The sequence below is a fragment of the Oncorhynchus nerka genome, linkage group LG2 (genome assembly GCF_034236695.1).
Source record: "Oncorhynchus nerka isolate Pitt River linkage group LG2, Oner_Uvic_2.0, whole genome shotgun sequence".
Lineage (NCBI taxonomy): Eukaryota > Metazoa > Chordata > Actinopteri > Salmoniformes > Salmonidae > Oncorhynchus > Oncorhynchus nerka.
Genome location: NC_088397.1, coordinates 12,613,368 through 12,639,704, shown reverse-complemented (window position 1 = coordinate 12,639,704; position 26,337 = coordinate 12,613,368). Strand labels below are relative to the sequence as shown.

Below are 26,337 nucleotides of genomic sequence, written 5' to 3'. Positions count from 1 at the left end.
GTCAGGTCAGGGTGTGATATGGGTATTTATGTGGTGTGTTTTGTCTAGGTTCTTTTTGTAGGTAATGGGATTGTGGTTTAGTGAAGTAGTCTAGGTAAGTCTATGGCACTCTCCCTGGGTCGACCGCCCCACCTGTCTATTTCCTCCCAAGTCGTATAGTCCTGACTTCGCTGCTCCTGCTGCCGCTGCCTGTCACCACGCCGCTTGGTCCTGTTGTGGTGGGTGATTCTGTTACGGTTTTCTTCCGGTGAAAGAGAGGAGGACCAAAATGCAGCGTGGTTAGCTTTATACATCTTGAAAAATGAACAATATACAAAACAAGAAACATGAAAAACCGAAACAGCCCTATCTGTTGCAACAAACACAGAGACAGGAACAAACACCCACGAAACACTCAAAGAATATGGTTGCCTAGAGTGGTTCTCAATCAGAGGCAGGTGTTTATCGTTGTCTCTGATTGGGAACCATATTTAGGCAGCCATAGACTTACCTAGACTACTTCACTAAACCACAATCCCATTACCTACAAAAAAAACCTAGACAAAACACACCACATAAATACCCATGTCAGACCCTGGCCTGACCAAAATAATAAAGAAAACACAAAATACTAAGGCCAGGGCGTGACAGACGGATACAGTATGGGCATGGCCTGGACTTACGGTGTGTCAATCAACTACATTTGTGACATTGTAAATATGTGTATCTCCTCTCCTAAGAGTAACCAAGTTGTTTTACCCTCTACAGGTGGAAGAGAGATCAGACAGGGACTTCCTGGAAAAGGTACGGGTCACACACCTGATCTGAAACTCTAGCTTTTAATCTATTAAAGATGAAGTAGGGAATATGACTGTTGTGAAACAGCCTTCAAGACGGCCTTGTCCTGTTTCCTCCCAGGGTTCCAGGACTGCCTCTACTCTCTCAGCAGCCACTCTAGCATCGCTGGGAGGGCCCTCCTCTCGCAGAGGCAGCTGTGACACCTCTATCTCAGTAGAGACAGAGGCCTCCATTCGAGAGATAAAGGTAGGACCATAGAGATACTTCTCTGAGTAGGACCATACAGTATATCTGGGAAAGAGATGGTCTAACGTCCATGTTTTTACAATTATTTTGTTGACTCCAGAAACACTTCTGATAATTACAGTAACTATTCCACGGTTGAAGACGAACAACGTCTGTGTAAGTTGTTTTTGAGATATTAACTGCTTAACTGTTTTGCTTTGTTTCTCCCCTGACCTCTCACCCCTCCACTGTCCTCCATTTTGTCTCTCAACAAGGACTCCCTGGTGGAGTCTGAGGAGAAGTACCGTAAGGCCATGGTGTCCAACGCCCAGCTACACAACGAGAAGTCCAACCTCATGTACCAGGTGGACACGCTGAAGGACTCGCTCATTGAGCTGGAGGAGCAGCTGTACGAGTCTAAACGAGAGTACAACGACAAGGCCAAGGAGTTTGAGAGGGAGAGGCACGCCCACAGTGTTCTGCAGCGCCAGTTTAACGAGATGAGAGAGACGCTGAAACAGAGTGAAGAACTGTTAACCGTGAGTACTCAGGTCATCGCAAAGACTTCCTGCTAACAACAATACGGTAACTAAAACAGTACTTCCACTCAGAACATCACACTAACATAGATCTAACTTAGGTCTCTTGATAAACTTTCTGTAGTCTCTTTTCCTGCTGCAAACTCTCTGCATGCTGATTGTCCCTCCCTTCTCCTCTGTCCCTTCTCCTCTGTCCCTTCTTCTCCTCCATCTTGCTTTCGTCCCGTGGCCAGGAGGTGGGCCAGCTGCGTCTCAAACAGGACAGCTGTGTTAGGGAGATCTCCGACCTGCAGGAGACCCTCGGATGGAAGGAGAAAAAGATTGGGGTACGCTCGCGGAATAGAGGGTGAACCCCAAACCGTTAGCCGGATCATTGTTCCAGGAAGTTCTACAGGAAACGCTTCCGTTCCTCTATCAGCTACTCAAGTTTAACGCTCCAAACTAACCAAGACATTTTCACTGTATCTCTTTTTTCCTCTCAATGCTTCTCTCTTCCTTTACTGTGTTTATCCTTCCCTTCTTTACCCACTCTTCCTCCTCCTCCTCTTCCTCCTCCTCCTCCTCCTCCCCCTGCTGCTGCTGCTTGGGTATGGCTCAGGCCTTAGAGAGACAGAGGGAATTCTCAGACGCCGGCGTGCGGGATGAGCGGGATAAGCTCAGGGATCAGGTGGTCCACCTCAAAGACACTCTGAAGGTACAGCACCTTGAAGTACTGCTGAGGGAAGGTTTCCTCATCATGACTTCCAAGAGGGCCTCCGTGCACATGTCAGCAAACACTAGAACAATAGGAAGTTCTAATGGGAAAAAGACTTTCTGAAAGATTATTCAGCTTTATTTGCCTCGTTCTCTCCCAAATCAGAAACATGGGATAGTGCTGTCACCTGAAGTAACCACCAATGGGGATGCAGGACAGATGATTGACGGGCCTCGCAGTGCAGACTCTACCTCCCGATTGGCTCAGGAGTCCCAGCCGTCTCATGGTGGGGAGAGCATGCTTGGTAAGAAAATAACCCACCGGTGCAGTTGCTCATATCTGATCTCTGCTTATTTACCACCATCCTACTCAAATCATGTTGAATGATATTGTGCAGTCATGTGTTTTATTTCACGTGTCTTCTGTCATTCGGATGAATCACCGTTAGAAATGTCAGGGTTATGTTTGTGTTGCATGATGGGATACAAAACGAGGATGGTTGTAGCTCTTTTTCTTTTTTCTGACGTCATTGTTTTGCAGTATTGTCCTCCGTGGGATTATCATCATAATGTTAATTCATCCTGTTGAGTCAGTTGCTGATTCTGCATTCTAATTCAGCCGGGATCAAGGCCTTGATTCTATTCTCTACAAATGTCTCCAAATGAATTCCCCTCCAGCGATCATTGAATTTCCGTGCTTGCACTGTCAGACACTGAAGAATGACCTGTGTCTGGCCCTCCAATCTATTCCCTGTGATCTTCCAGGCGAAGCACCAGAGATGCAGTTTGACCATGGCGAGGTGACGACACCAGGGGGAGGCAGACTTCTACATGAGGCTGACAACTACTCACATGACCAGGAGAGGGCACTACTGGAGATAGAATCTTCGGACAAGTTGAACCAAGACAAGTTGAATGACAGCCTGCAGCAACAAACAGACACTGAAGCAGAGCAGTCCAAGTACTGTGACCAAGAGACCCAGGTGGATGTTGCTGTACCTGAAGAAGCCATTTTGGTGCATTTTGGTGACAAAGAGACTCAGATTGAATATGAAGAAGAGAAACCCCAATATTGCTGCACAGAAACTCTGGTGGAACCTGCTGAACTTGAGGGAGCCATTTTGGTTCAAAGGGAATATACAGATGGTGGCAGTGACAATGGAGAGGGGTTGAATCAAAGAGGATTTGAACCAGAATCCCAGGAACAGGCAGAGAATGAGGAAAACAGTGGGGAAAGTAACAAGGAAGCTGTACCAGTAAGCGGTGGCACTGACGGACAATGTGAGGAAAACACAAACCTTGAGAAAGGACGGGAAAACACAGAGCTTCTCACAGCTGTGTCTACTGACTCTGAAGAACAGGACATCTCTGGCCCAACTCTCTGTGATGAGACAGAGGCAACTCTTAGTCAAATCCAAAGGGACCTGCAAGGAGAGAACACCCAGGAGTATGATCCTGGGACTAAAGGTCAAGTCATTCCAGAAAACTCAAGGATCACGGAATCTGAGATGATTAAGATGATTCTGAGGATTTCTGTATGTCTAGGGGAGGCAAAGACCAGCCCAAATCAGATCTCTCAGGGATCATTAAAGAAAACAGAAACAATAGGGATGGAGATGAAGAATCATCCAGGGCATCCTGCAGAGCATCAGGCAGAGACTGGCCAAGTAACATCTACTGGAACATCTGCTATCTCATCTACAGTCTCTAATGAACTGTTTATCTCTGAATGTCCTGACGAGGTTGGAATCAAGACAGATCAGCTCATAATAAACACTTTAAGTGAATTTGAGAAAGACACACAGAATTCTCTAGAACTTCAGCAACATCCGAATGATCATTTCAGGACAGAAAGCTCTGTGGAAATTGTGCCGAAGATCACAGACTCTGACGGACAGAAATTATCTGAGAGGGTTGAAGAGCTGGAGTCGAGTTCAGTGGAGAGCAAGCCAGATCAGATTTGGCAGGAATCTGTATGTGGCATGAAGGAAGATGAACCAAATACTAAAGAGCTTCAGGCAAAGGAGCTCCCATCCACTATCTCTGACAAAATGGTAACACCTATCATAACAGAGGAGGGGAAGACTAGACTAGACGAACAGGTGATCCCTGATTTACCAGAGAGGCTAGAAACCAGCTTAGTAAATACCTTACCAGGAGTTCAAGGTGATCAGAAGATGGATGTAGCAGAATCAAGGGAGAAACAAGGATGTACCTGTAAATGTACATGTAAACAATCCGAGAGTGATCAAGTACTGATGGAAAACTCACTGGATGTAGCTCTAACTCAGAGGATCAGCGACTCTAGTGGAGAGGTTATCTCAGACAGGACAGAGGAGGTAGAGCCCAGCCCAGACAGGATCCAGTCAGAATCACCCAGTCGTGTAGAGAGAGAAGAATGGTGCATCATTGAGGAGAACATCTATGAGGAGAATCTCCAGCAGGAAGCCATTCAGGAGGAGCAACAGACAGAACAGGGGGAGGCTTCAACAAGTTCACCAGCAGGGGGAGACAATGAGTTAAACGATGGGGCCTCCGCTGGATATATAGACAGTTGTGAAGAAGCCGTTCTAATTGTGAAAGAGGAGGAAACCTATCTATCTGTAGAAGAAGAGCACATCAGCTCCTCACCCGGACCCTCGGCACTTGGCCAAGAGATACAGCCATTACCTGAGGCGGTGGAGGGGAGAGAGCGCCCCCCAGTGGAAGAAGCCCAGAAACAGGAGAGCGGTGTAAGAAAGGGACAAAGGGGCAATAGGAAGGGCAAGGGCAAAGTTCCTTGCAAAGTAAACTAGTTGACGAGCACCGTACTCTCAAAGTGTTATTTGATGTGTAATAGACTACTGACTGGGGTTGCAGCCAGTCTCTGTGGGTTTCTTTGTTTTACTCAAAGGAATTACAGGTTTTATTTAATGAATTATTTAGTGCCTTGAATAAATTAACCATGTTGAAGAGCGATCGGTTTTGTTTTATTTTGCACTATTGCATACTGATTTCTGGCTTCCATAAAACCTCTCCAAGCTTCCATTTATCCACAGGGGGTCGGATTATATTACACAACAACAATTCTGTATTGTCCACCAAACTTCCATTTATCCACAGGAGGTCAGATTATATTACACAACAACAATTCTGTATTGAGATTATATTACACAACAACAATTCTGTATTGTACTTCCATTTATATTTATCCACAGGGGGTCAGATTATATTACACAACAACAATTCTGTATTGTCCACCAAACTTCCATTTATCCACAGGGGTCAGATTATATTACACAACAACAATTCTGTATTGTTCACCAAGCTTCCATTTATCCACAGGGGGTCAGATTATATTACACAACAACAATTCTGTATTGTCCACCAAACTTCCATTTATCCACAGGGGTCAGATTATATTACACAACAACAGTTCTGTATTGTTCACCAAGCGTCCATTTATCCACAGGGGTCAGATTATATTACACAACAACAGTTCTGTATTGTTCACCTGTCAGGTTTTTACATGCAACAATGACATGATTAAATAGGTAATAAATGGGAGAATATATCAATCCCATGGCAGGTTATCTCCACTCAGTTGTATGTGTCAGCTGTTTAAAACTCTTTTCATCCATACTCACAGTCCCTCCAACACACTGTACAGTATTTCAATGGTAAGCGACTGTGTCCATATTCTCAGGTTTTCAATGAACTGCAGATTGGGATCATTTGGGTGAAATGTTTTGTTATTGCAATGAATTAAGTATATAGTGTTTATTTATACAGTCCCAGTCAAAAGTTTGGACACACCTACTCATTCCAGGGGTTTTCTTTCTACTATTTTCTACATTTTAAAATAATAGCGAAGACATCACAACTATGAAATAACACACGTATGAATCGTGTAGTAAAAAAAGTGTTCAACAAATCAAAATATTGTTTATATTTGAGATTCTTCAAAGTAGCCACTCTTTGAATTGATGACAGCTTTGCACACTCTTGGCATTCTCTCAACCAGCTTCATAAGGTTGTCACCTGGAATGGATTTAAATGAACAGGTGTGCCTTGTTAAAAGTTCATTTGTGGAATTTCTTTCCTTCCTCCTGTGTTTGAACCAATCAGTTGTGTTGTGACAAGGTAGAGGTGGTGTCCAGAAGATAGCCCTATTTGGTTAAAGACCAAGTCCATATTATGGCAAGAACAGCTCAAATAAGCAAAGAAAAACGACAGGACATTGTCAGTCAATCCGTAAAATTTCAAGAAGGTTTTAGTGGGTTAACTGCCATTTATTCAAGTGCAGTCACAAAAAAAACATCAAGCGCTATGATGAAACTGGCTCTCATGAGGACCGCCACAGGACTTATTTAGTGCCTTGAATAAATGGAAGACCAAGAATATTTATTTTTTACATTTCACCTTTATTTAACTAGGCAAGTCAGTTATGAACAAATTCTTATTTTCAATGACAGCCTAGGAATAGTGGATTAATTGCCTTGTTCAGGGGCAGAATGACAGATCTTTACCTTGTCAGCTCAGGGATTTGATCTTGCAACCTTTTGGTTACAAGTCCAACACTCTAACCACTAGGCTATCTGCCACCCCAAGAATAAGATCATTAGAGTTACCAGACTCAGAAATTGCAGCCCAAATAGATTCTTCACAGATTTCAAGTAACAGACACACCTCAACATCAACTATTCAGAGGAGACTGCTTGAATCAGGCCTTCATGGTTGAATTGCTGCAAAGAAACCACTACTAAAGGACTTGCCAAGAAAAAAGAGCAATGGACATTAGACCGGTGGAAATCTGTCCTTTGGTCTGATGAGCCCAAATTTGTTTTTGTTTTTGTGTTGTCGTTCCAACAGCAGTGTCTTTGTGAGACACAGAGTAGGTGAATGGATGATCTCCGTATGTGTGGTTCCCACCATGAAGCATGGAAGAGGGGGTGTGATGGTGCTTTGCTGGTGACACTGTCAGTGAATTATTTATAATTAAAGGCACACTTAACCAGCATGGCTACCACAGCATTCTGCAGCGATATGCCATCCCATCTGGTTTGCGCTTAGTGGGACTATCATTTGTTTTTCAACAGGACAATGACCTAATACACACCTCCAGGCTGTGTAAGGGCTATTTTACCAAGGAGAGTGATGAAGTGCGCATCAGATTACCTAGCCTCCACCATCACCCGACCTCAACCCAATTGAAATGGTTTGGGATGAGTTGGACCGCAGTGAAGGAAAAGCAGCAACAAGTGCCCAGCATATGTGGGAACTCCTTCAAGGCTGTTGGAAAAGCATTCCTCATGAAGCTGGTTGAGAGAATGCCAAGAGTGTGCAAAGCTCTCATCAAGGCAAAGGGTGGCTACTTTGAAGAATCTAAAATCTATTTTGATTTGTTTAACACTTTTTTGCTTGTTACATGATTCCATATGTGTTATTTCATAGTTTTGATGTCTTCACTATTATTCTACAATGTAGAAAATAAAGAAAAACCCCTGATTTATTTTACCACTTAAGAACAAATTCTTATTTTCAATGACGGCCTAGGAACAGTGGGTTAACTGCGTGTTCAGGGGCAGAACCTTGTCAGCTCGGGGGTTTGAACTTGCAACCTTCCGGTTCCTAGTCCAACTCTCTAACCACTAGGCTACCCTGCCGCCCCAAGAGTAAGATCATTAGAGAATGAGTAGGTGAATGAGTAGGTGTGTCCAAATGTTTGACTAGTACTGTGTATATATATATAAAATGGGAGTAATTAAGTACAATGTGTTGTATGTATTCCAAAAATAATACAGATTAGAAAGTTAAAAAACAAGGCTGTTAATTGAACCGTGTGGTAAATGTTGACGTACAAAACGACTCTATTACTGATCTCGACTACTCAAACTACCCTGTTACTAACCAACTATTAGAATTTCATGCTTTTGATTCAAAGTCAGCTGTCTGTTTGTATTGCAGAAGTCAGACTGAGGAAAATAGTTGATGAGAGGGAGAGTTTAGCTGATCAGGTGAAGAGGCTGAAGTCTCAGCTGGAGGGGAAACAGAGGAACGGGAACGAGGGTTTGAGTCCTGAGGAGGACGGACTTGAGAACGGCATGGACCCCCACATCCTCGACTTACAGAGTGAGTCACATTTCACCTTTACTAAGACAGATCTAGCCTTTTACCTGGCTGTCTCCCTAGTGTACTTTGTCAAGGGTCTAAGTGTAGTATTCATTATGCAAACCTATACAACAAAATTTGACTCACATCCTTCTATCTTTATTTCTTCTTCTACAGGGGATGCCAACCGGCAAATCAGTGACCTCAAGTTTAAACTGGTGAAATCAGAACAGGAAGTCACAGCCCTGGAACAGAATGTAAGTAGCGTTTTAGTTCCTAGACAGAGGAAGACATGTATGACTATATCCATGAAACACCTGACCAATCACGTTCCTCATGGTAAACGTGAGATAATAAGCAGTATCTTGTACAGTCTGGGTTGGAGACTATTGACCATTTTCGTCCACTAGGAGCTCCATGGAATATAAGTTACGTGTTCAGTCTACTATGAGGCATATCACATTTCATCCATCAATCCATTTATTCATCCCCTCATTTCTCTCTTGGCCAGATCATCCGGTTGGAGGGTCAGGTGACTCGTTACAAGTCGGCCTCTGAGAGCGCAGAGAAAGTAGAGGACGAGCTCAAAGTGGAGAAACGCAAGCTACAGAGAGAGGTAGGCTACTATAATGTCAGGTTTACAAAAACAGCCAAAGAATCACAGAACCCACAAGTCGTTGGGTCATATCTAGTATGTCAACCCCACATGTTTTGGTATCAAGTCTACACCAGGTATACGTTGTTGCCTTCAGGTTGCTTCTCCCCTCTCAAACTCTAAACCTTTTCTCTCCGTTCTCTCTAGCTGAGGTCTGCCCTGGACAGGATTGATGAGCTGGAGGCCAGTAACAGCCACCTGGCCAAGCGCCTGGAGAAGATGAAGGCTAATCGGAGCGCCCTATTGGCCCAGCAGTGATGTACTTATTGGTTGTCATGGCAATTTGCATCCATGACCTCCCTATGACCTTTCATCTATCAGGCACTCTATTAAAACACACCCAGAAAATTCAAACCAAGCGAGGACTTGCTGGAGCAAAAGCTTCAATGAAACATATCCACACATATTGTAATCCCAGATTGATTCAGTGTTGTGCCCATCTGTACAGTATATCCTGTGATTCACCAAGAGACACAGAGGGAACGTGTTACTGACCCTGGGAACACTCCTCACTGACTGTGACCGAGGCAGGACTTCTCAACTAACTGGTGAAGGGGGAATATTCTGCACAAACGAACAGCAAAGAGGACCTATCTCCTCCTATAGCTCTTAAGAGGACCTATCCTCCTCCTATAGCTCTTAAGAGGACCTATCCTCCTCCAATAGCTCTTCAGATGACCTATCCTCCTATAGCTCTTACGTCGCCCTGTGCCATGATTACCCCTAAAGCATTTCTTCCCAATCATTCATCTCTCTCTGTTCTCTGTAACACATGGCACTATCTCTCTGTGCTAGTTGGGCTCCATGTCTGCTCCAGTAAGTTTATCCATCCACGGAGAGGAAGAAAGACTCAAAAGGAGTGTGTTTCATGTATATTCTTTTATTGTCAATATATTTTGAAGTGAAAATGCAATCTGCTCCCTCCTGTCCCCCAAGCCAAACTCTGATGTTAATGTGTACGGTGATGTTTATTTTTATGTGTGTATGTCTCCATAGGTATATGTCAAGTACATGGAAATACACGTGGCACAACATTAATTAAGCAATAAGGCCCGAGAAGGTGTGGTATATGGCCAACATACCACGGCTAAGAGCTATTTGTTGGCCATATATCACAAACCCCCGAGGTGCCTTATTGCTATTATTAACGGGTTACCAATGTAATTAGAGCGGTAAAAATACATGTTTTGTCATAACTGTGATATACAACGGCTGTCAGCCAATCAGCTTTCAGGGCTCGAACCAACCAGTTTATAATCAGGATTGTCCTTTACATCTCATTGTTTGTGCCACATGATGAACAGTATAATGGTACTTGAGGAGAAATATCACCAGGTCTTAACGTCTGAAATACTATGTCCTCCCTTGAGCAATTTAAACGACTCATTGGGGAACAACAACTCGAACAACCAGTTGAATAATGAACTTCTACTGCAACAGTTTTCCAACCATTCAAATCGTCTGTCGCAGTAACACTTGCTGTAAATGTTCGACAATCTGACAAACCAGATCTCATGCAGATAAAAAAAAAACTCAGTTATATTCTGACATAACGGGAATTGTTCCCTTATTATCCTGCTCCTCAGTCTCAAGCATGTCATGCCTTATTGAGGGGGGGGGGCATTGTTGTTCCCTTATTATCCTGCTCCTCAGTCTCAAGCATGTCATGCCTTATTGAGGGGGGGGGGGGGCATTGTTGTTCACTTGTGCTTTGGACATAACGTTTCCCTTGCTACCCCCTATACATTAGTTAAGCTCGGACATCTACTTTTTGGGGAAGTTCCAGCTGTTTACATGCTTTAAAACTATTATTTGTCCATGAATGAAGCTAATTGTAAACATTGTGCAATATTGGAAATGTCTTTGGGAAGGTGAGGCTGTATGGTCCTTGCTTTACTTGAGAAGTGTAAATGATGTTTGAGGTAGCATTGACAAGCACCACATTAAACTAATGCAAACTCTCTGATAAAACGTTACTTGTCCATATGTGAAAAGTTTGGTAAAAGATGCCAAACGCATTCATGATTTATGACAACCAGCAGAGGGAAGAAGCCTGATGCCGTGTCACATTATGGGATGCTGAAGAGAAACACGGTCCGTGTTAAGCAGAATTTCTTCACTTTGGACATTCAGAAGTTGCCAGGTGAAAAGTGTTTACACTGCCAGGTCTTTCTCCGTTGTGGTGCTGAGCATGACTTCAGCAGGAGCTCACCGGAACTGAGTACCGGTGTTATAATACTGATGGTTTGTCCAGAATGATAGTTTCTAAAGTAGTGCCTAGAACGGTTCAGCTCCAACGAGTGGCAGCGTCGGGGACCACAGTTATTTAAAACTACCATTTTCTTATCCGAACCTTATTCTCAACTGCTGCGTTAATTATGTCGGGTAAATTCAGGTAGGTCCATCAGTTTCGTTTTCCTCCATTTAAGAAAATACTCGGCGGGACTCGTATTTGTTTTGTTATTCCATTGACATGTTTTTGCTTGTCAGACATCCAGTTAAAATATGTCACTTTCAAAATACAGAACTCATCCATGTATGATGCATTTTGCATCATGATACAAAATGTAGCATCCAGGGAAGATGTATGTATTTTGAAGTTAAACGTCTTGAATACTTGATGGCTGACAAGCAGCTGGAAAGGCAGCACATCAAGTTTGCGGACGACACAACAGTGGTAGGCTTGATTACCAACAACGACGAGACGGCCTACAGGGAGGAGGTGAGGGCCCTCGGAGTGTGGTGTCAGGAAAATAACCTCACACTCAATGTCAACAAAACTAAGGAGATGATTGTGGACTTCAGGAAACAGCAGAGGGAACACCCCCCTATCCACATCGACGGGACAGTAGTGGAGAGGGTAGTAAGTTTTAAGTTCCTCGGCATACACATCACAGACAAACTGAATTGGTCCACTCACACAGACAGCATCGTGAAGAAGGCGCAGCAGCGCCTCTTCAACCTCAGGAGGCTGAAGAAATTCGGCTTGTCACCAAAAGCACTCACAAACTTCTACAGATGCACAATCGAGAGCATCCTGGCGGGCTGTATCACCGCCTGGTACGGCAACAGCTCCGCCCACAACCGTAAGGCTCTCCAGAGGGTAGTGAGGTCTGCACAACGCATCACTGGGGGCAAACTACCTGCCCTCCAGGACACCTACACCACCCGATGTTACAGGAAGGCCATAAAGATCATCAAGGACAACAACCACCCGAGCCACTGCCTGTTCACCCCGCTATCATCCAGAAGGCGAGGTCAGTACAGGTTCATCAAAGCTGGGACCGAGAGACTGAAAAACAGCTTCTATCTCAAGGCCATCAGACTGGTAAACAGCCACCACTAACATTGAGTGGCTGCTGTCAACACACTGACTCAACTCCAGCCACTTTAATAATGGGAATTGATGGGAAATGATGTAAAATATATCACTAGCCACTTTAAACAATGCTACCTAATATAATGTTTACATACCCTACATTATTCATCTCATATGTATACGTATATACTGTACTCTATATCATCTACTGCATCCTTATGTAATACATGTATCACTAGCCACTTTAACTATGCCACTTTGTTTACATACTCATCTCATATGTATATACTGCACTCAATACCATCTACTGTATCTTGCCTATGCCGTTCTGTACCATCACTCATTCATATATCTTTATGTACATATTATTTATCCCCTTACACTGTGTATAAGACAGTAGTTTTGGAATTGTTAGTTAGATTACTTGTTGGTTATTACTGCATTGTCGGAACTAGAAGCACAAGCATTTCGCTACCCTCGCATTAACATCTGCTAACCATGTGTATGTGACAAATAAAATGTGATTTGATTTGAGGCTGTATGAAGAGTCAGCTGCCATTGGAGATGAATGTAATGACCTTCTCAGCAGCAACATGTGGCCACAGCTAAGATACTCTGCAACAGTGTTCATTTTGATAAAAAGCTGAGGAAAAAGGCCAGATATGTAACTGCATTTATAGGCCCGAGATATATTCTCCAAGAATCAAAATGATGTACACAATTTAAAATAAAGGATTCTAGCGTTAAGAGTTCCGGTTCTCAGATTTTGCCGTCAATAAAAATCTGCATCAAAATTCTGTGCATGATAAAAACAAATGATAATTCATATTACAATTGATAAAGCAGGAAAGCTAAAGACAGTCACTAAAAATGAATAAGAGCTGGAACAAATAGTCTACTGTTAAATATGAAAAAAAGGAAATCAGTGACTGTAATTCTGTTAATTTACTTGTGGCATTTCGTCAAGGATGAAACGGGTTTTAGTCCAACCAAAATTAGACTGCACAGAACATTCAAAACTCATAAGGCCATAGAATCAAAAATGAGTTTGAACAAAGAGCTAGGACAGCAAGGGTTGGACTTTTACTGTGGTCAAGAGGTTTAAGGTGGAACGCCTGAACACTACAGCACAAACATTCAACTGTACATATTGCAGTGTTATTGGGTCCATAAAGCCTAACTCTAGTACCTACTACCTAGCCAGCCAACTCATACAAACTCATTGAAATAGCATGACAGGCTCTGTGGTCTACTTCCACAAGGATTAAAATAGTGTCAATGACATTTTATCAAAATATTATAGCACATGGTAAGACATTTAACATAAATCATAGGAAGGTGTCTGAATGGATTTCTTACATTTATTTTTTTATACATCATGAATATAAACAGTTGACACTTTCTACTATTGCATGGGAGACTCATTTTGAAAACATTCAGCCTTCTGAACCAGAAGCTATTGTTGCCAGTTAACTCTTCACAGACCCAGGCCAGTTGGATCACTCCTGCAACTCACGGAAGGGCTTGCCATCATGTTGAGGATGCTTCCCTCATATATGGTGTAGTTACTCTGTAGGAGGAGCAGAATAAACAGTAGGTTTGGATGTTGCAGCATTGTCATTGAGTGGATGCTTACGTTATGTTCGTTGCTGATAAACCCAATCTGAGGGACCTTCTTCATTGTGGCCTCATGCTCAGCAATGGACACCTGGTCCCAAGCTTTAGTCTTCAACATCTCCACAATACCTCTGTGGGGCACAGACATGATGGTTTACATAGTCTGGACTATCCACTGAACTAACCAGACAATTCCAGTCTATAAGCAGATTATTATTATTATTCTTCACCTGGTAGACTAGTTGAGAACAAGTTCTCATTTACAACTGCGACCTGGCCAAGATAAAGCAAAGCAGTTCGACACATACAACAGATGGAATAAACAAAAACATAGTCAATAATACAGTAGAAAAAAATAAAACAGAAAGTGCAAATGAGGTAAGATAAGGGAGTTAAGGCAATAAGTAGGCCATGGTGGCGAAGTAATTACAATATAGCAATTAAACACTGGAATGGTAGATGTGCAGAAGATGAATGTGAAAGTAGAGATACTGGGGTGCAAAGGAGCAAGATAAATACAGTATGGGGATGAGGTAGCTGGATGGGCTGTTTACAGATGGGCTATGTACAGGTGCAGTGATCTGTGAGCTGCTCTGACAGCTGGTGCTTAAAGCTAGTGAGGGAGATATGGGTCTCCAGCTTCTGTGATTTTTGCAGTTCGTTCCAGTCATTGACAGCAGAGAACTGGAAGGAAAGGCAGCCAAAGGAGGAATAGGCTTTGGAGGTGACCAGTGAAATATACCTGCTGGAGCGTGTGCTACGAGTGGGTGCTGCTATGGTGACCAGTGAGCTGAGATAAGGCAGGGCTTTACCTAGCAGAGACTTGTAGATGACCTGGAGCCAGTGGGTTTGACGATGAGTATGAAGCGAGGGCCAGCCAACGAGAGCGTACAGGTCGCAGTGGTGGGTAGTATATGGTGCTTTGGTGACAAAACAGATGGCACTGATAGACTGCATCCAATTTGTTGAGTAGAGTGTTTGAGGCTATTTTGTAAATGACGTCGCCAAAGTCGAGGATAGGTAGGATGGTCAGTTTTACGAGGGTATGTTTAGCAGCATGAGTGAAGGATGCTTTGTTGCGAAATAGGAAGCCAATTCTAGATTTAATTTTGGATTGAGATGCTTAATGTGAATCTGGAAGGAGAGTTTACAGTCTAGCCAGACACCTAGGTATTTGTAGTTATCCACATATTCTGCGTCAGAACCGTCCATAGCAGTGATGCTGGACGGGCGGGCAGTGATCGGTTGAAGAGCATGCATTTAGTGGGTGAAACTGACAGTGTGAAGGCTCTTACTGGTAGTCGGTCTTCTCCATCATGGCCGTGTATGTAAGCATGTTTGGCTGCCTCCAGCAGTGGTCAACACTGATGGCTGAGTAGTAGATGATAAAGGCCAGACACATCTCATCAGTGGTGGCCAGCCCCAACTGCGTGATTCCTTTGCGAGTGGCTGTGTTATAGGTGAACTCCACCACAATCTCATCACCCTGCAGAGAGGAGGAGATACTGCTTTTAGAAAGATCTAATGACTAATAACACCACAGTTGACCTGATCAAGAAGCCCATGAAATACAGGAAGTACATGGATACTTACTGGTTTGATGGTCTTAATGGTCTCCAGGTTGATGAACCCCTGCATCTCAAAGTTATAGTTCTCATCCACAGCCAGGAAGTCAATCTGCGTTCCATTCCTGCAGAGGGTCAAATCAAGCACACTTTACACCAACAGGTGGTCACGTTGCAGTGGTGCACATTCTCGCTGCAAAGAGCACTGTAGCAGATCATACATATGTCTGATGTGAGGTCCCTGAACCAAGCAGTGAGTGTGACAAACATTAACACAAGTGATGGCTCTAGAGTGCCCTCAGCACCCCTTTAACTTTACACAGAACGGATTCAAAAAGATTTTGCATTTTTTGTCAACGAGCGACACCATACACCTGACAAATCAAATGCATCTCTTGATTAGATAAGTATTCAACCCCCACAAGTCAACACATGTCAAAGTCACCTTTGGCATCAATTACAGCTGAGTCTTTCTGGGTAAGTCTAAGATTCCACACCTGGATTGTGCAACATTAACCTATTATTCTTTTCAAACTTCTGTTAAATTAGTTGATTATTCCTTGACAAACATTCAGGTATTTCCATAGATTTAAGTCAAAACTGCCACTCAGGAACAATCATTGGCTTCTTAGTAAGCAAATCCAATGTAGATTTGTGTCCTTGTGTTTTAGGTTATTGACCTGCTGTAAGGTGAATTCATCTCCCAGTGTCTGGTGGAAAGCAGACAACCAGCTTGTCATCTATGATTTTGCCTGTGCTTAGCTACATTCTTTATCCTGAAAAACTCCACAGTGCTTAACAATTACAAGCATACTCATAACATGATGCAGCCACCACTATGCTTGAAAATATGGAGCGTGGTACTCAGTAATGTGTTGGATTTACCCCAAACATAACTTCGTCCTGAATACAAAGTTAATTGCATCACCACATTTTTTTGCAGTATTACTTTAGTGCCCTTGTTGCAAACATGATGCATGTTTTGGAATATTCCTGTACAGGCTTCCTTTTCACTGTCAGTATTGTGGATTAACTACAATGGTGATCCATCACAGCCATTTCATTTAACCTTTAACGAGGCAAGTCCGTTACAAACAAATTCTTATTTACAATGACAGTTTACCAAAAGCTCTCCTGCAGGAACAGGGATTAAAAAACAAAACATTCAACTCCAACTGTTTTAAAGTCACCATTGGCCTCATGGTGAAATCCCCGAACGCCCCCCCCCCCTCCCCTCCACGACACCTGCATCTTCATAGTGACACGCCAGCCAAAGCGTAATAAATAACTTCATGCGCCAAGGGATAGTCAGTCTGCTTGTTTTACTTGTGCCCATCTACAAATAGTTGCCCTTTGCAAGGCATTGGAAAACTTCCCTGGTCTTTGTGATTCAATATTTTTTGCAATGCAGTGCTTGACTGAGGGACCTTACAGACAATTGTATGATTGGTGTACAGAAAGTCACTCAACTCAGATGAAACACTATTCCATGCAACTTATGTTACTTGTTAAGCAAATTTACTCCTGAAAATATGAAGGCTAGCAATAACAAAGGGATTGAATACATGACTCAAGACAATTCAGCTCGTCATTATTAATTACATTTGTCCATTTCTAAAAACATAATTCCACTTAAACATTATGGGGTATTGTGTGTAGGCCAGTTAACGTGCACAAGCTGCATATGAAGTTGCATGTGATCCACTTCCATTTCCTGGCTGCGTCGGGAAAAGTTGTGCAGCAGAAAATTGTTCACGTGGGTCTACATTGGTCATGAAGACTGGCATAGGAGGAGGTCCACTACATGCTTCTCCACAGCTGCCCCTTATCTGTGATCCAGATCAACAAGCAGCAATGCTACACCGAGGACCAGGGGCAGACTGCTTCAAATTGGTGTCTGTCTGGAACACAGGAGGGGTGAGACTGCCCCCTTCTGGAGACATTAATACATACACACATGCATGAACACACACCGACACAAATGTTAGTCTGAGCCATCTCTACATTGTCTTCTTCATACTAGGCTTTCCAACTTCCAGAAAACGCTGGCATCCCTATTGGAGGACAGGATTATGATGAGTTCTACCAATGACTACCTGTTGGTGTAAAGTGTCATTGTAAGGATAAGCAGCGATATGCTTTGATGATCATTGTTGATGGTTCTTCACTCTCCCCACTGATGTGTTCTTGATTCTACATTCTGCAGGAAATGGAACACAGATTGACTTCCTGGATGTGGATGAGAACTTTGTGATGCATCAACCTGGAGACCATTAAGACCATCAAACCAGTAAGCATCCATGTACTTACTCTATTTCATGGGCTTCTTGATCAGGTCAACTGTTATTATTAGTATCTCCTCCTGTTATTAGTATCTCCTCTCTGCAGGGTGATGAGATTGTGGTGGAGTTCACCTATAACACAGCCACTCGCAAAGGAATCACGCAGTTGGGGCTGGCCATCACTGATGAGATGTGTCTGGCCTTTATCATCTACTACCCAGCCATCAGTGTTGACAAAGCTCTGAAGCTAGATTTTGGTTTTAATTCATTTCATTCCAGCCATTACAATGAGCCAGGCCTCCTATTGTTCCTCCTACCAGCCTCCACTGATGTGTACATAAATGTATCAAGGTGAAATTAGGGGACATTCTAGTTGGTTCCTGTAGAGAAAGGCTACTAGTGTCAACTGGGCTGAACTGAACTGCAATCTAATGGATCAAACAAAGTAAATGAGTTGAACTATAATAATTAGTATTGGTTGTCCTGCAAGTATATTTCCAAACCCAAAGTCATATTGTATTCACCGAAAGAACCATGGAAGTTTGACATTTTGCCCCTCCATCTAATTTCAAATTCAGTTTACCCATCCAAGTGAAAATTCCCAATGTGATACCTCAGTGAATTATCCTGAGCAAAACAGACCTGGCAGCAATATGATTTCTTCCTTGTGTGAATCTTCATATGCGTTTTCAGACCATTGCCAAAATTTTAAAAATTCCACAATCATTACAGCAAAATGATTTCTCCCCTGTGTGAATCCTCATGTGATAATTCAGATACTCAACATGGGGAAACCATTTGCCACATTACAGTAAATCCTGTTCATGATATGATTTCTCCCCTGTGTGGATCAGTATAATAATGCATATGCTCGCCTGTGTGAAACCTTCCATGCGATTTCAGGTGTTCACTCTGATATGACAGCCTTTGAGTTTCTCCTTTGTGTGAATCATGCGAGACAATTCAGACCTTTAACATAAACAAAACCTTTGCCACAGTCCCAACAGCAATGCAATCTCACCCCTTTGTGGTTCTCATATGGTCATTCAGACTTCTACCATTAACAAAACCTTTGCCACAAACCTGACAATGATGCAGATTCAACCCTGTGTGTATCCTCATATGAGAATCCAGAGCTCCAACCTTTCTCTCTCTTTTCTGTGTAACTCCTCCTATGCACTGGGGATTTCAGATCCATGGATTTTTTTTAACCTTGGAGCGTATAGTGTCTTTCTGTCAGTGTCCTCTTTGATTTGCGTAGGGGCTGAGATTCACTGGTTGGCTCCGAGGAATCCTCTTCCTTAGGTTCTGTTTTGATCTGCTCAGTTGAAGCCGTTTTGTCTATGTAGCCTTCACTTCGGATTTGTGAAGACTGAGTTGGGTACTGATCATAGTCAATTTTCACCCAGACAGGAGTGAATACAGAGTCTTCATTCACCTGGATGATCCTCCGTTCTTCCTGTTCCTCTTTAATCTGTATGGGGTTCATCATTTTGCCCCATACTGGGGCTCCAATCCTGCTTACAGTGTTGCTGTACAGGGGACAACTCCTCTTCAGAGACAATGAACTGCTGGAAATCTGAAGGGAAGGAGAAAGGATACATTAGATTTTAGTTGCAGATGAGATAGGTGCTGATACGCTTCATCTGACATAAGATAATGGGGTCTAGGATAGAGTAGCCCATCTTCAGGATGTCCCACTTATGTGCTGTTGGTTGATCCTAACAGTTTCTGAAGTGTCGATCATGGTCATTCAGTATTGTCAGTAGTGGCAATCTGACTGGACTGATTATAATGTAGGGGGAATAGCTCATTACTTGTCTAAACAGCACTAAATGTCCATCTAAAAAATGCAAGGGCAGTACAGCAAGCGACTGTCTTCAGCGCTATTTACATTTTCTTTATTCTATTCACAATTAAAAGGATTAATATTGATGAGAATCCCTTGTTCACTTCTATTGCTATATAGAAACTGCAGTATTGATTATATTTTTTCAGACTATTACATAACATGCACAGAATTTGAAAGACTGTTAGCTAGTTAGCATATTAAACTGTATCTAATTGACATTTATCCGTATGTCTTTTCAATCAAAGATCAATGCATGAAATGGCATTGTTACTTTTTAAAACATTTTTTATGTACTTTTAAAATAATTTTCCTCAGCATAGAATGAATATATCTTTCAAATTATGTGGATGTTATTTAATAGTTGACTAATTGTATTCATATTTAACTGTTTAGCTTGTTTGTAAATGGTCCGTTAAGTAGAAAATCAATAAACACATTTGATGTGCCCTTGTTGCCAGGCGTCATGAGGTGAATAGGAAGTTCCGGGGTCGCGTTAGCTTTCAGAAATCTGCATTTTCAAAACGCAGATAAAAAAATAACAATAATAATCATTCCTGCGTTTTAAACCATTTCACCTGGTATTTATATTGGAAGTCAAGTGTTTTGTTGTTGTTGCTTTAATGGAGTGATAAGAGGCGTGCAACTACGCTTTTTCATCTGACAAAATAAATAAATACAAAACATTCGGCAGAAAGTAGCTTCGTATTCATCAGATGACAACAGATGTGCATCACTAATTTGGCTAGCAGCCACACAAAAAAGTATAGTAGCTTACAATTAAAGAGCAAGGTATTTCTTGCAAAGACGTTGCATGGCCATCTTCTTTGTATATTTACCATAGAAAGAATGTAGCTAGCTACATTTCGTAATGTTTTGTTTGAAGTTAATACTACATTTAAAGTTGCTACCCGACCAGAGAATTTTCACAGAAGAAATTCAGTCAGTAGGGTGATAGAATGGCCATTTGTGAATGCAGGAATTTGATTGGTCTAAAAACAAGTACAAAATTACTAACATTTTAGAAATGTGTTTACAAAACACCGCAATATATATTTTTGCCTTTCATCTTCTCTTTTGTGTGTGACAAACGCAGAATTATGCGTTGCCGCAAATAACTTCAGTTCAAATTAACTCAGAGGTTCAGAGTTTCCGACTTGTCATGAACAGTGGCCCAGTGGGAGCTAGTCTCTACGAATCAGAGTATGGACTAGACAAGCCACAACTCTCGTCTCTAACATTTATATTCAAAAATTCAAAACAGTCAGAATGTTGAATAAACTTAATTTGAATTTACTCTACATGTCTGCCGATTTCGTTCTTCTGCCTGTGTAAGTTTGAGCCCAAATATCCACAGGCAAGTAATTGTATGACCTGACTAGATCATAAAGGAACAATTGTCCAGACAGAGGATAGAGTTCACGAATTGACGGTTTATTAACCCAACTTTCCACAGGCTACTGTTTGGCCGTAGCCCACGCCAAATAAATGAAACATACTGTAGTAACATATTAACACATGTAATAACGCATTCACTGACTGTTGTCTGCCTGTGGCCTAACCATGCAAATTGTGGCTTGCACACTGTGTCATAACCTCCCCCTGTTGAACAGCAGATACTAACCGCACTGGTACTCCCCCGGACAGGGGGCTGGCTACAAATAACATAAACACTGAAATTCCTAAACACACTCAACCCCCTCTCTTCGGGATGGGCTCCACACACACACACCCAAACACACACGCACACACTCGACCCCTTCGGGATGGGCTCCAAGGACAAAGAACTCTGTCAAGAACCAATGGGATACTGACACTAGGCTGGAGAGGACTGTCTATCACCTACAAGCAACCTACCAGAAGCCAGGACTACCAGAATCTACCTACGTCATTCTATGTACAAATTCTGATGCACGCTTTGTTTTCGGGGAGCGTTTCAAGCTGTCTCTCTCTCTGAGTCAAGTGTGAACGAGCCCGTGCACGCATGAGCAATACTTTTTCACTGAATAAACAGCCTTACATATATTCTATTCCACCGTGTCCTGGTTCATGACCGAGTCCAGTTCCTCCAATCTTATCATCAACAATACCCCACAAGCCAACTGTGACCTTCTCTTGTAAAGCCCAGACGTAAGAGAGAGAACAATGGATAAACCTGGTCTTAACTTCCAATGCTCCATTCCCCTGCCCAACCCCCCTCCACGCCCCTCCGCCAACTACCAGAATGCCCGGCATCAGAACATTCCAGGCATCCCCGTGATTGGCAGATAGCAGGTTGATTGGCATGTCGGACCCCGCGAACACTGGTAAGTACAACACGACCCACTAATAGCCTACCACATAACACCGCTGTCTGTGCGGGTCGCTACAGTATTATTACACCGACTTCAAACCGTGTGTGGCTATCACGATTTGTTTGCTCATCACTTAAGGATAGGCGGGACGCAAACTGGCCAATTGCCAGGGAAAATGCAGAGCGCCAGATTCAAATAAAATACTATAAAATTCAAACTTTCATTAAATCACACATGAATCCAGCCAACATGTCAGATTTCAAAAATGCTTTTCGGTGAAAGCATAAGAAGTTATTATCTGATAGCCTGCACCATCTGCACCAGCAGTAAACAAAGGAGTCATATTTCAACCCTGCAGGCGCTACACAAAACACTGAAATAAAATATAAAACATGCATTACCTTTGACGAGCTTCTTTTGTTGGCACTCCAATATGTCCCATAAACATCACAATTGGTCCTTTTGTTCGATTAATTCCGTCCTTATAAAGCGCGTTTGATCCAGAAAAAAAACAGCTTACAAAAAACGCAACCACTATAAAATATTTCAAAAGTTGCCTATAAACTTTGCCAAAATATTTCAAACTACTTTTGTAATACAACTTTATGTATTTTTAAACGTTAATAATAGATCAAATTGTAGACAGGGCAATCTGTGTTCAATACAGGAATGAAAACAAACCAGCGCCACTTTTCACGTCTTGCGCAACTCACAAAAGTGTACCCAGTTCCTAGTTGGCCTACTTCTTCATTGCACAAAGAAATAACCTCAACCAAATTCCAAAGACTGGTGACATCCAGTGGAAGCGGTAGGAACTGAAAACAGGCTCCTAAGAAATATCCCTGGGCAATGACAACATAGGGAACAGAGAGAGGAAAAAAACAAATCTGAAAAGTTAGTCCTCTGGGTTTTGCCTGCTACATAAGGTCTGTTATACTCACAGACATGATTCAAACAGTTTTAGAAACTTCAGTGTTTTCTATCCAAATCTATGAATAATATGCATATATTATATTCTTGGCATGAGTAGCAGGAAGTTGAAATTGGGCACGCTATTTATCCAAAAGTGAAAATTCTGCCCCCTAGCCCCAAGATGTTTTAAGGCACGTGCGCACAAAACAAATGTATGATGCATGCTTACTAACCAAAACCTTGCAAGTATTTACATGTGCCAAGTGATTGAAATTTCAATGGCAGTACCAGCGTTTTGAAAAATGTAACTGTGTTCGAATAGCCATACTAACATACTGTATACTACATAGTATTAGTTCATTTTAGTATACTGTAACGAACGGTATCCTTTCAGTTGAGTGTACTTGCTCTTCTCCTGTCTACAGGAAGCTGATGCTGTTGCTATGCAACCACTTGCTAGCTAGTTAGCAAAATAAATTACTAGTTAGAGATTTGAAGACTTCGGGTGTGTTCTTAAATTCAATCTGGAGTGCCAGAGTGCGCTCGTAAATTCAGAGAGTTGTCAGATTTCCTGTTTGTAAATTCAGAGCAACACTGGATGCTCAGGCCGAGGAGTAGAGTTGATTTGAGCGTTCTGACTTTACAACGGCAGTCAAGCAGCCAAGCTATCTATTTCCAGACACGAATGAGACCACTGACCATTTTACTCGCCCTATCAGAGCTGGTTGGGCAGTTTTCATGTTATCCGGGACATTGGTGACTAACTGTGCTGCTGGCAACAATTTATTTAGCTGTTTTTTGCAGACGTTTACTGACATTGGCCATATTCAACGGGTTTTGATCGCTCTACATTCAGAAGAGAATTTGAAATCGGAGTAGATCGCCAGAGTGAATTTACAAAAGCACCCGAATGTCCATTCAGAACGCAAAACGACGATACCATTTAGCTAAGCTAAATCCTCCCCTAAACAGGTGTTCTACTCCGCTAGCCAGCACCTCTCCTAAACAGGTGTTTTACTCTGCTAGCCAGCACCTCTCCTAAACAGGTGTTCTACTCCACTAGCCAGCACCTCCCCTAAACAGGTGTTCTACTCCACTAGCCAGCACCTCTCCTAAACAGGTGTTCTACTCTGCTAGCCAGCACCTCTCCTAAACAGGTGTTCTACTCCACTAGCCAGCACCTCTCCTAAACAGGTGTTCTACTCTGCTAGCCAGCACCTCCCCTAAACAGGTGTTCTACTCCGCTAGCCAGCACCTCTCCTAAACAGGTGTTCTACTCTGCTAGCCAGCACCTCCCCTAAACAGGTGTTCTACTCCGCTAGCCAGCACCTCCCCTAAACAGGTGTTCTACTCCACTAGCCAGCATCTCTCCTAAACAGGTGTTCTACTCTGCTAGCCAGCACCTCTCCTAAACAGGTGTTCTACTCCACTAGCCAGCACCTCTCCTAAACAGGTGTTCTACTCCACTAGCCAGCACCTCCCCTAAACAGGTGTTCTACTCTGCTAGCCAGCACCTCTCCTAAACAGGTGTTTTACTCTGCTAGCCAGCACCTCTCCTAAACAGGTGTTCTACTCCACTAGCCAGCACCTCCCCTAAACAGGTGTTCTACTCCACTAGCCAGCACCTCTCCTAAACAGGTGTTCTACTCTGCTAGCCAGCACCTCTCCTAAACAGGTGTTCTACTCCACTAGCCAGCACCTCTCCTAAACAGGTGTTCTACTCTGCTAGCCAGCACCTCCCCTAAACAGGTGTTCTACTCCGCTAGCCAGCACCTCTCCTAAACAGGTGTTCTACTCTGCTAGCCAGCACCTCCCCTAAACAGGTGTTCTACTCCGCTAGCCAGCACCTCCCCTAAACAGGTGTTCTACTCCACTAGCCAGCACCTCTCCTAAACAGGTGTTCTACTCTGCTAGCCAGCACCTCTCCTAAACAGGTGTTCTACTCCACTAGCCAGCACCTCTCCTAAACAGGTGTTCTACTCCACTAGCCAGCACCTCCCCTAAACAGGTGTTCTACTCTGCTAGCCAGCACCTCTCCTAAACAGGTGTTCTACTCTGCTAGCCAGCACCTCTCCTAAACAGGTGTTCTACTCTGCTAGCCAGCACCTCTCCTAAACAGGTGTTCTACTCCGCTAGCCAGCACCTCTCCTAAACAGGTGTTCTACTCCGCTAGCCAGCACCTCCCCTAAACAGGTGTTCTACTCCACTAGCCAGCACCTCCCCTAAACAGGTGTTCTACTCTGCTAGCCAGCACCTCTCCAAAACAGGTGTTCTACTCTGCTAGCCAGCACCTCTCCAAAACAGGTGTTCTACTCCGCTAGCCAGCACCTCTCCAAAACAGGTGTTCTACTCTGCTAGCCAGCACCTCTCCTAAACAGGTGTTCTACTCTACTAGCCAGCACCTCTCCAAAACAGGTGTTCTACTCCGCTAGCCAGCACCTCCCCTAAACAGGTGTTCTACTCCACTAGCCAGCACCTCCCCTAAACAGGTGTTCTATTCTGCTAGCCAGCACCTCTCCAAAACAGGTGTTCTACTCCGCTAGCCAGCACCTCTCCAAAACAGGTGTTCTACTCTGCTAGCCAGCACCTCTCCTAAACAGGTGTTCTACTCTGCTAGCCAGCACCTCTCCAAAACAGGTGTTCTACTCCGCTAGCCAGCACCTCCCCTAAACAGGTGTTCTATTCTGCTAGCCAGCACCTCTCCTAAACAGGTGTTCTACTCCGCTAGCCAGCACCTCTCCTAAACAGGTGTTCTACTCTGCTAGCCAGCACCCCCCCTAAACAGGTGTTCTACTGTGCTAGCCAGCACCTCTCCTAACCAGGTGTTCTACTCTGCTAGCCAGCACCTCCCCTAAACAGGTGTTCTACTCCGCTAGCCAGCACCTCCCCTAAACAGGTGTTCTACTCTGCTAGCCAGCACCTCTCCTAAACAGGTGTTCTACTCTGCTAGCCAGCACCTCTCCTAAACATGTGTTCTACTCCGCTAGCCAGCACCTCCCCTAAACAAGTGTTCTACTCTGCTAGCCAGCACCTCTCCTAAACCGGTGTTCTACTCTGCTAGCCAGCACCTCCCCTAAACAGGTGTTCTACTCCACTAGCCAGCACCTCCCCTAAACAGGTGTTCTACTCTGCTAGCCAGCACCTCTCCTAAACAGGTGTTCTACTCTGCTAGCCAGCACCTCTCCTAAACAGGTGTTCTACTCTGCTAGCCAGCACCTCTCCTAAACAGGTGTTCTACTCCGCTAGCCAGCACCTCTCCTAAACAGGTGTTCTACTCCGCTAGCCAGCACCTCTCCTAAACAGGTGTTCTACCCCACTAGCCAGCACCTCCCCTAAACAGGTGTTCTACTCTGCTAGCCAGCAGCTCTCCTAAACAGGTGTTCTACTCCGCTAGCCAGCACCTCTCCTAAACAGGTGTTCTACTCTGCTAGCCAGCACCTCTCCTAAACAGGTGTTCTACTCCGCTAGCCAGCATCTCTCCTAAACAGGTGTTCTACTCTGCTAGCCAGCACCTCTCCTA

The 26,337-nt window shown here is 43.4% G+C and overlaps 2 protein-coding genes across 13 annotated transcripts in view; one reads left to right on the top strand and one right to left on the bottom strand.

Moving 5' to 3' along the window:
* lrrfip1b (leucine rich repeat (in FLII) interacting protein 1b) overlaps window positions 1–10,950 on the top strand; it is a 53,148-nt gene extending 42,198 nt beyond the window's left edge. For 8 of the 11 annotated variants that reach the window (XM_065023255.1, XM_065023257.1, XM_065023258.1 and 5 more), the window contains 7 exons: window positions 748–783; window positions 898–1,023; window positions 1,278–1,541; window positions 1,775–1,867; window positions 2,140–2,235; window positions 2,401–2,539; window positions 3,000–5,368. In XM_065023255.1, coding sequence (XP_064879327.1) covers window positions 748–783; window positions 898–1,023; window positions 1,278–1,541; window positions 1,775–1,867; window positions 2,140–2,235; window positions 2,401–2,539; window positions 3,000–5,029 — 2,784 coding nt within the window. In that variant the 3' untranslated portion in view covers window positions 5,030–5,368. Of the gene's footprint in view, window positions 1–747; window positions 784–897; window positions 1,024–1,277; window positions 1,542–1,774; window positions 1,868–2,139; window positions 2,236–2,400; window positions 2,540–2,999; window positions 5,369–8,180; window positions 8,346–8,501; window positions 8,582–8,835; window positions 8,941–9,126 lie in introns of those variants that run through there. The other 3 variants (XM_065023274.1, XM_065023265.1, XM_065023271.1) reach the window with 3 other exon arrangements.
* Window positions 10,951–13,146: 2,196 nt separating this feature from the next.
* On the bottom strand, window positions 13,147–24,002 carry LOC115117154 (DBH-like monooxygenase protein 2 homolog). Of its 2 annotated transcripts, XM_065023252.1 has the most exons (6): window positions 22,307–24,002; window positions 18,846–19,341; window positions 15,509–15,605; window positions 15,211–15,401; window positions 13,971–14,046; window positions 13,147–13,868 (listed from the first exon to the last, which is right to left on the bottom strand). In XM_065023252.1, exons 3-6 carry the CDS (start codon window positions 15,551–15,553, stop codon window positions 13,776–13,778), a joined length of 405 nt encoding a protein of 134 aa, XP_064879324.1. In that variant the 5' UTR covers window positions 15,554–15,605; window positions 18,846–19,341; window positions 22,307–24,002; the 3' UTR covers window positions 13,147–13,775. The 2 variants fall into 2 exon arrangements, with proteins under 2 accessions (XP_064879324.1, XP_064879321.1); XM_065023249.1 differs by having other exon boundaries at window positions 13,147–14,046.
* Window positions 24,003–26,337: the final 2,335 nt, after the last annotated feature.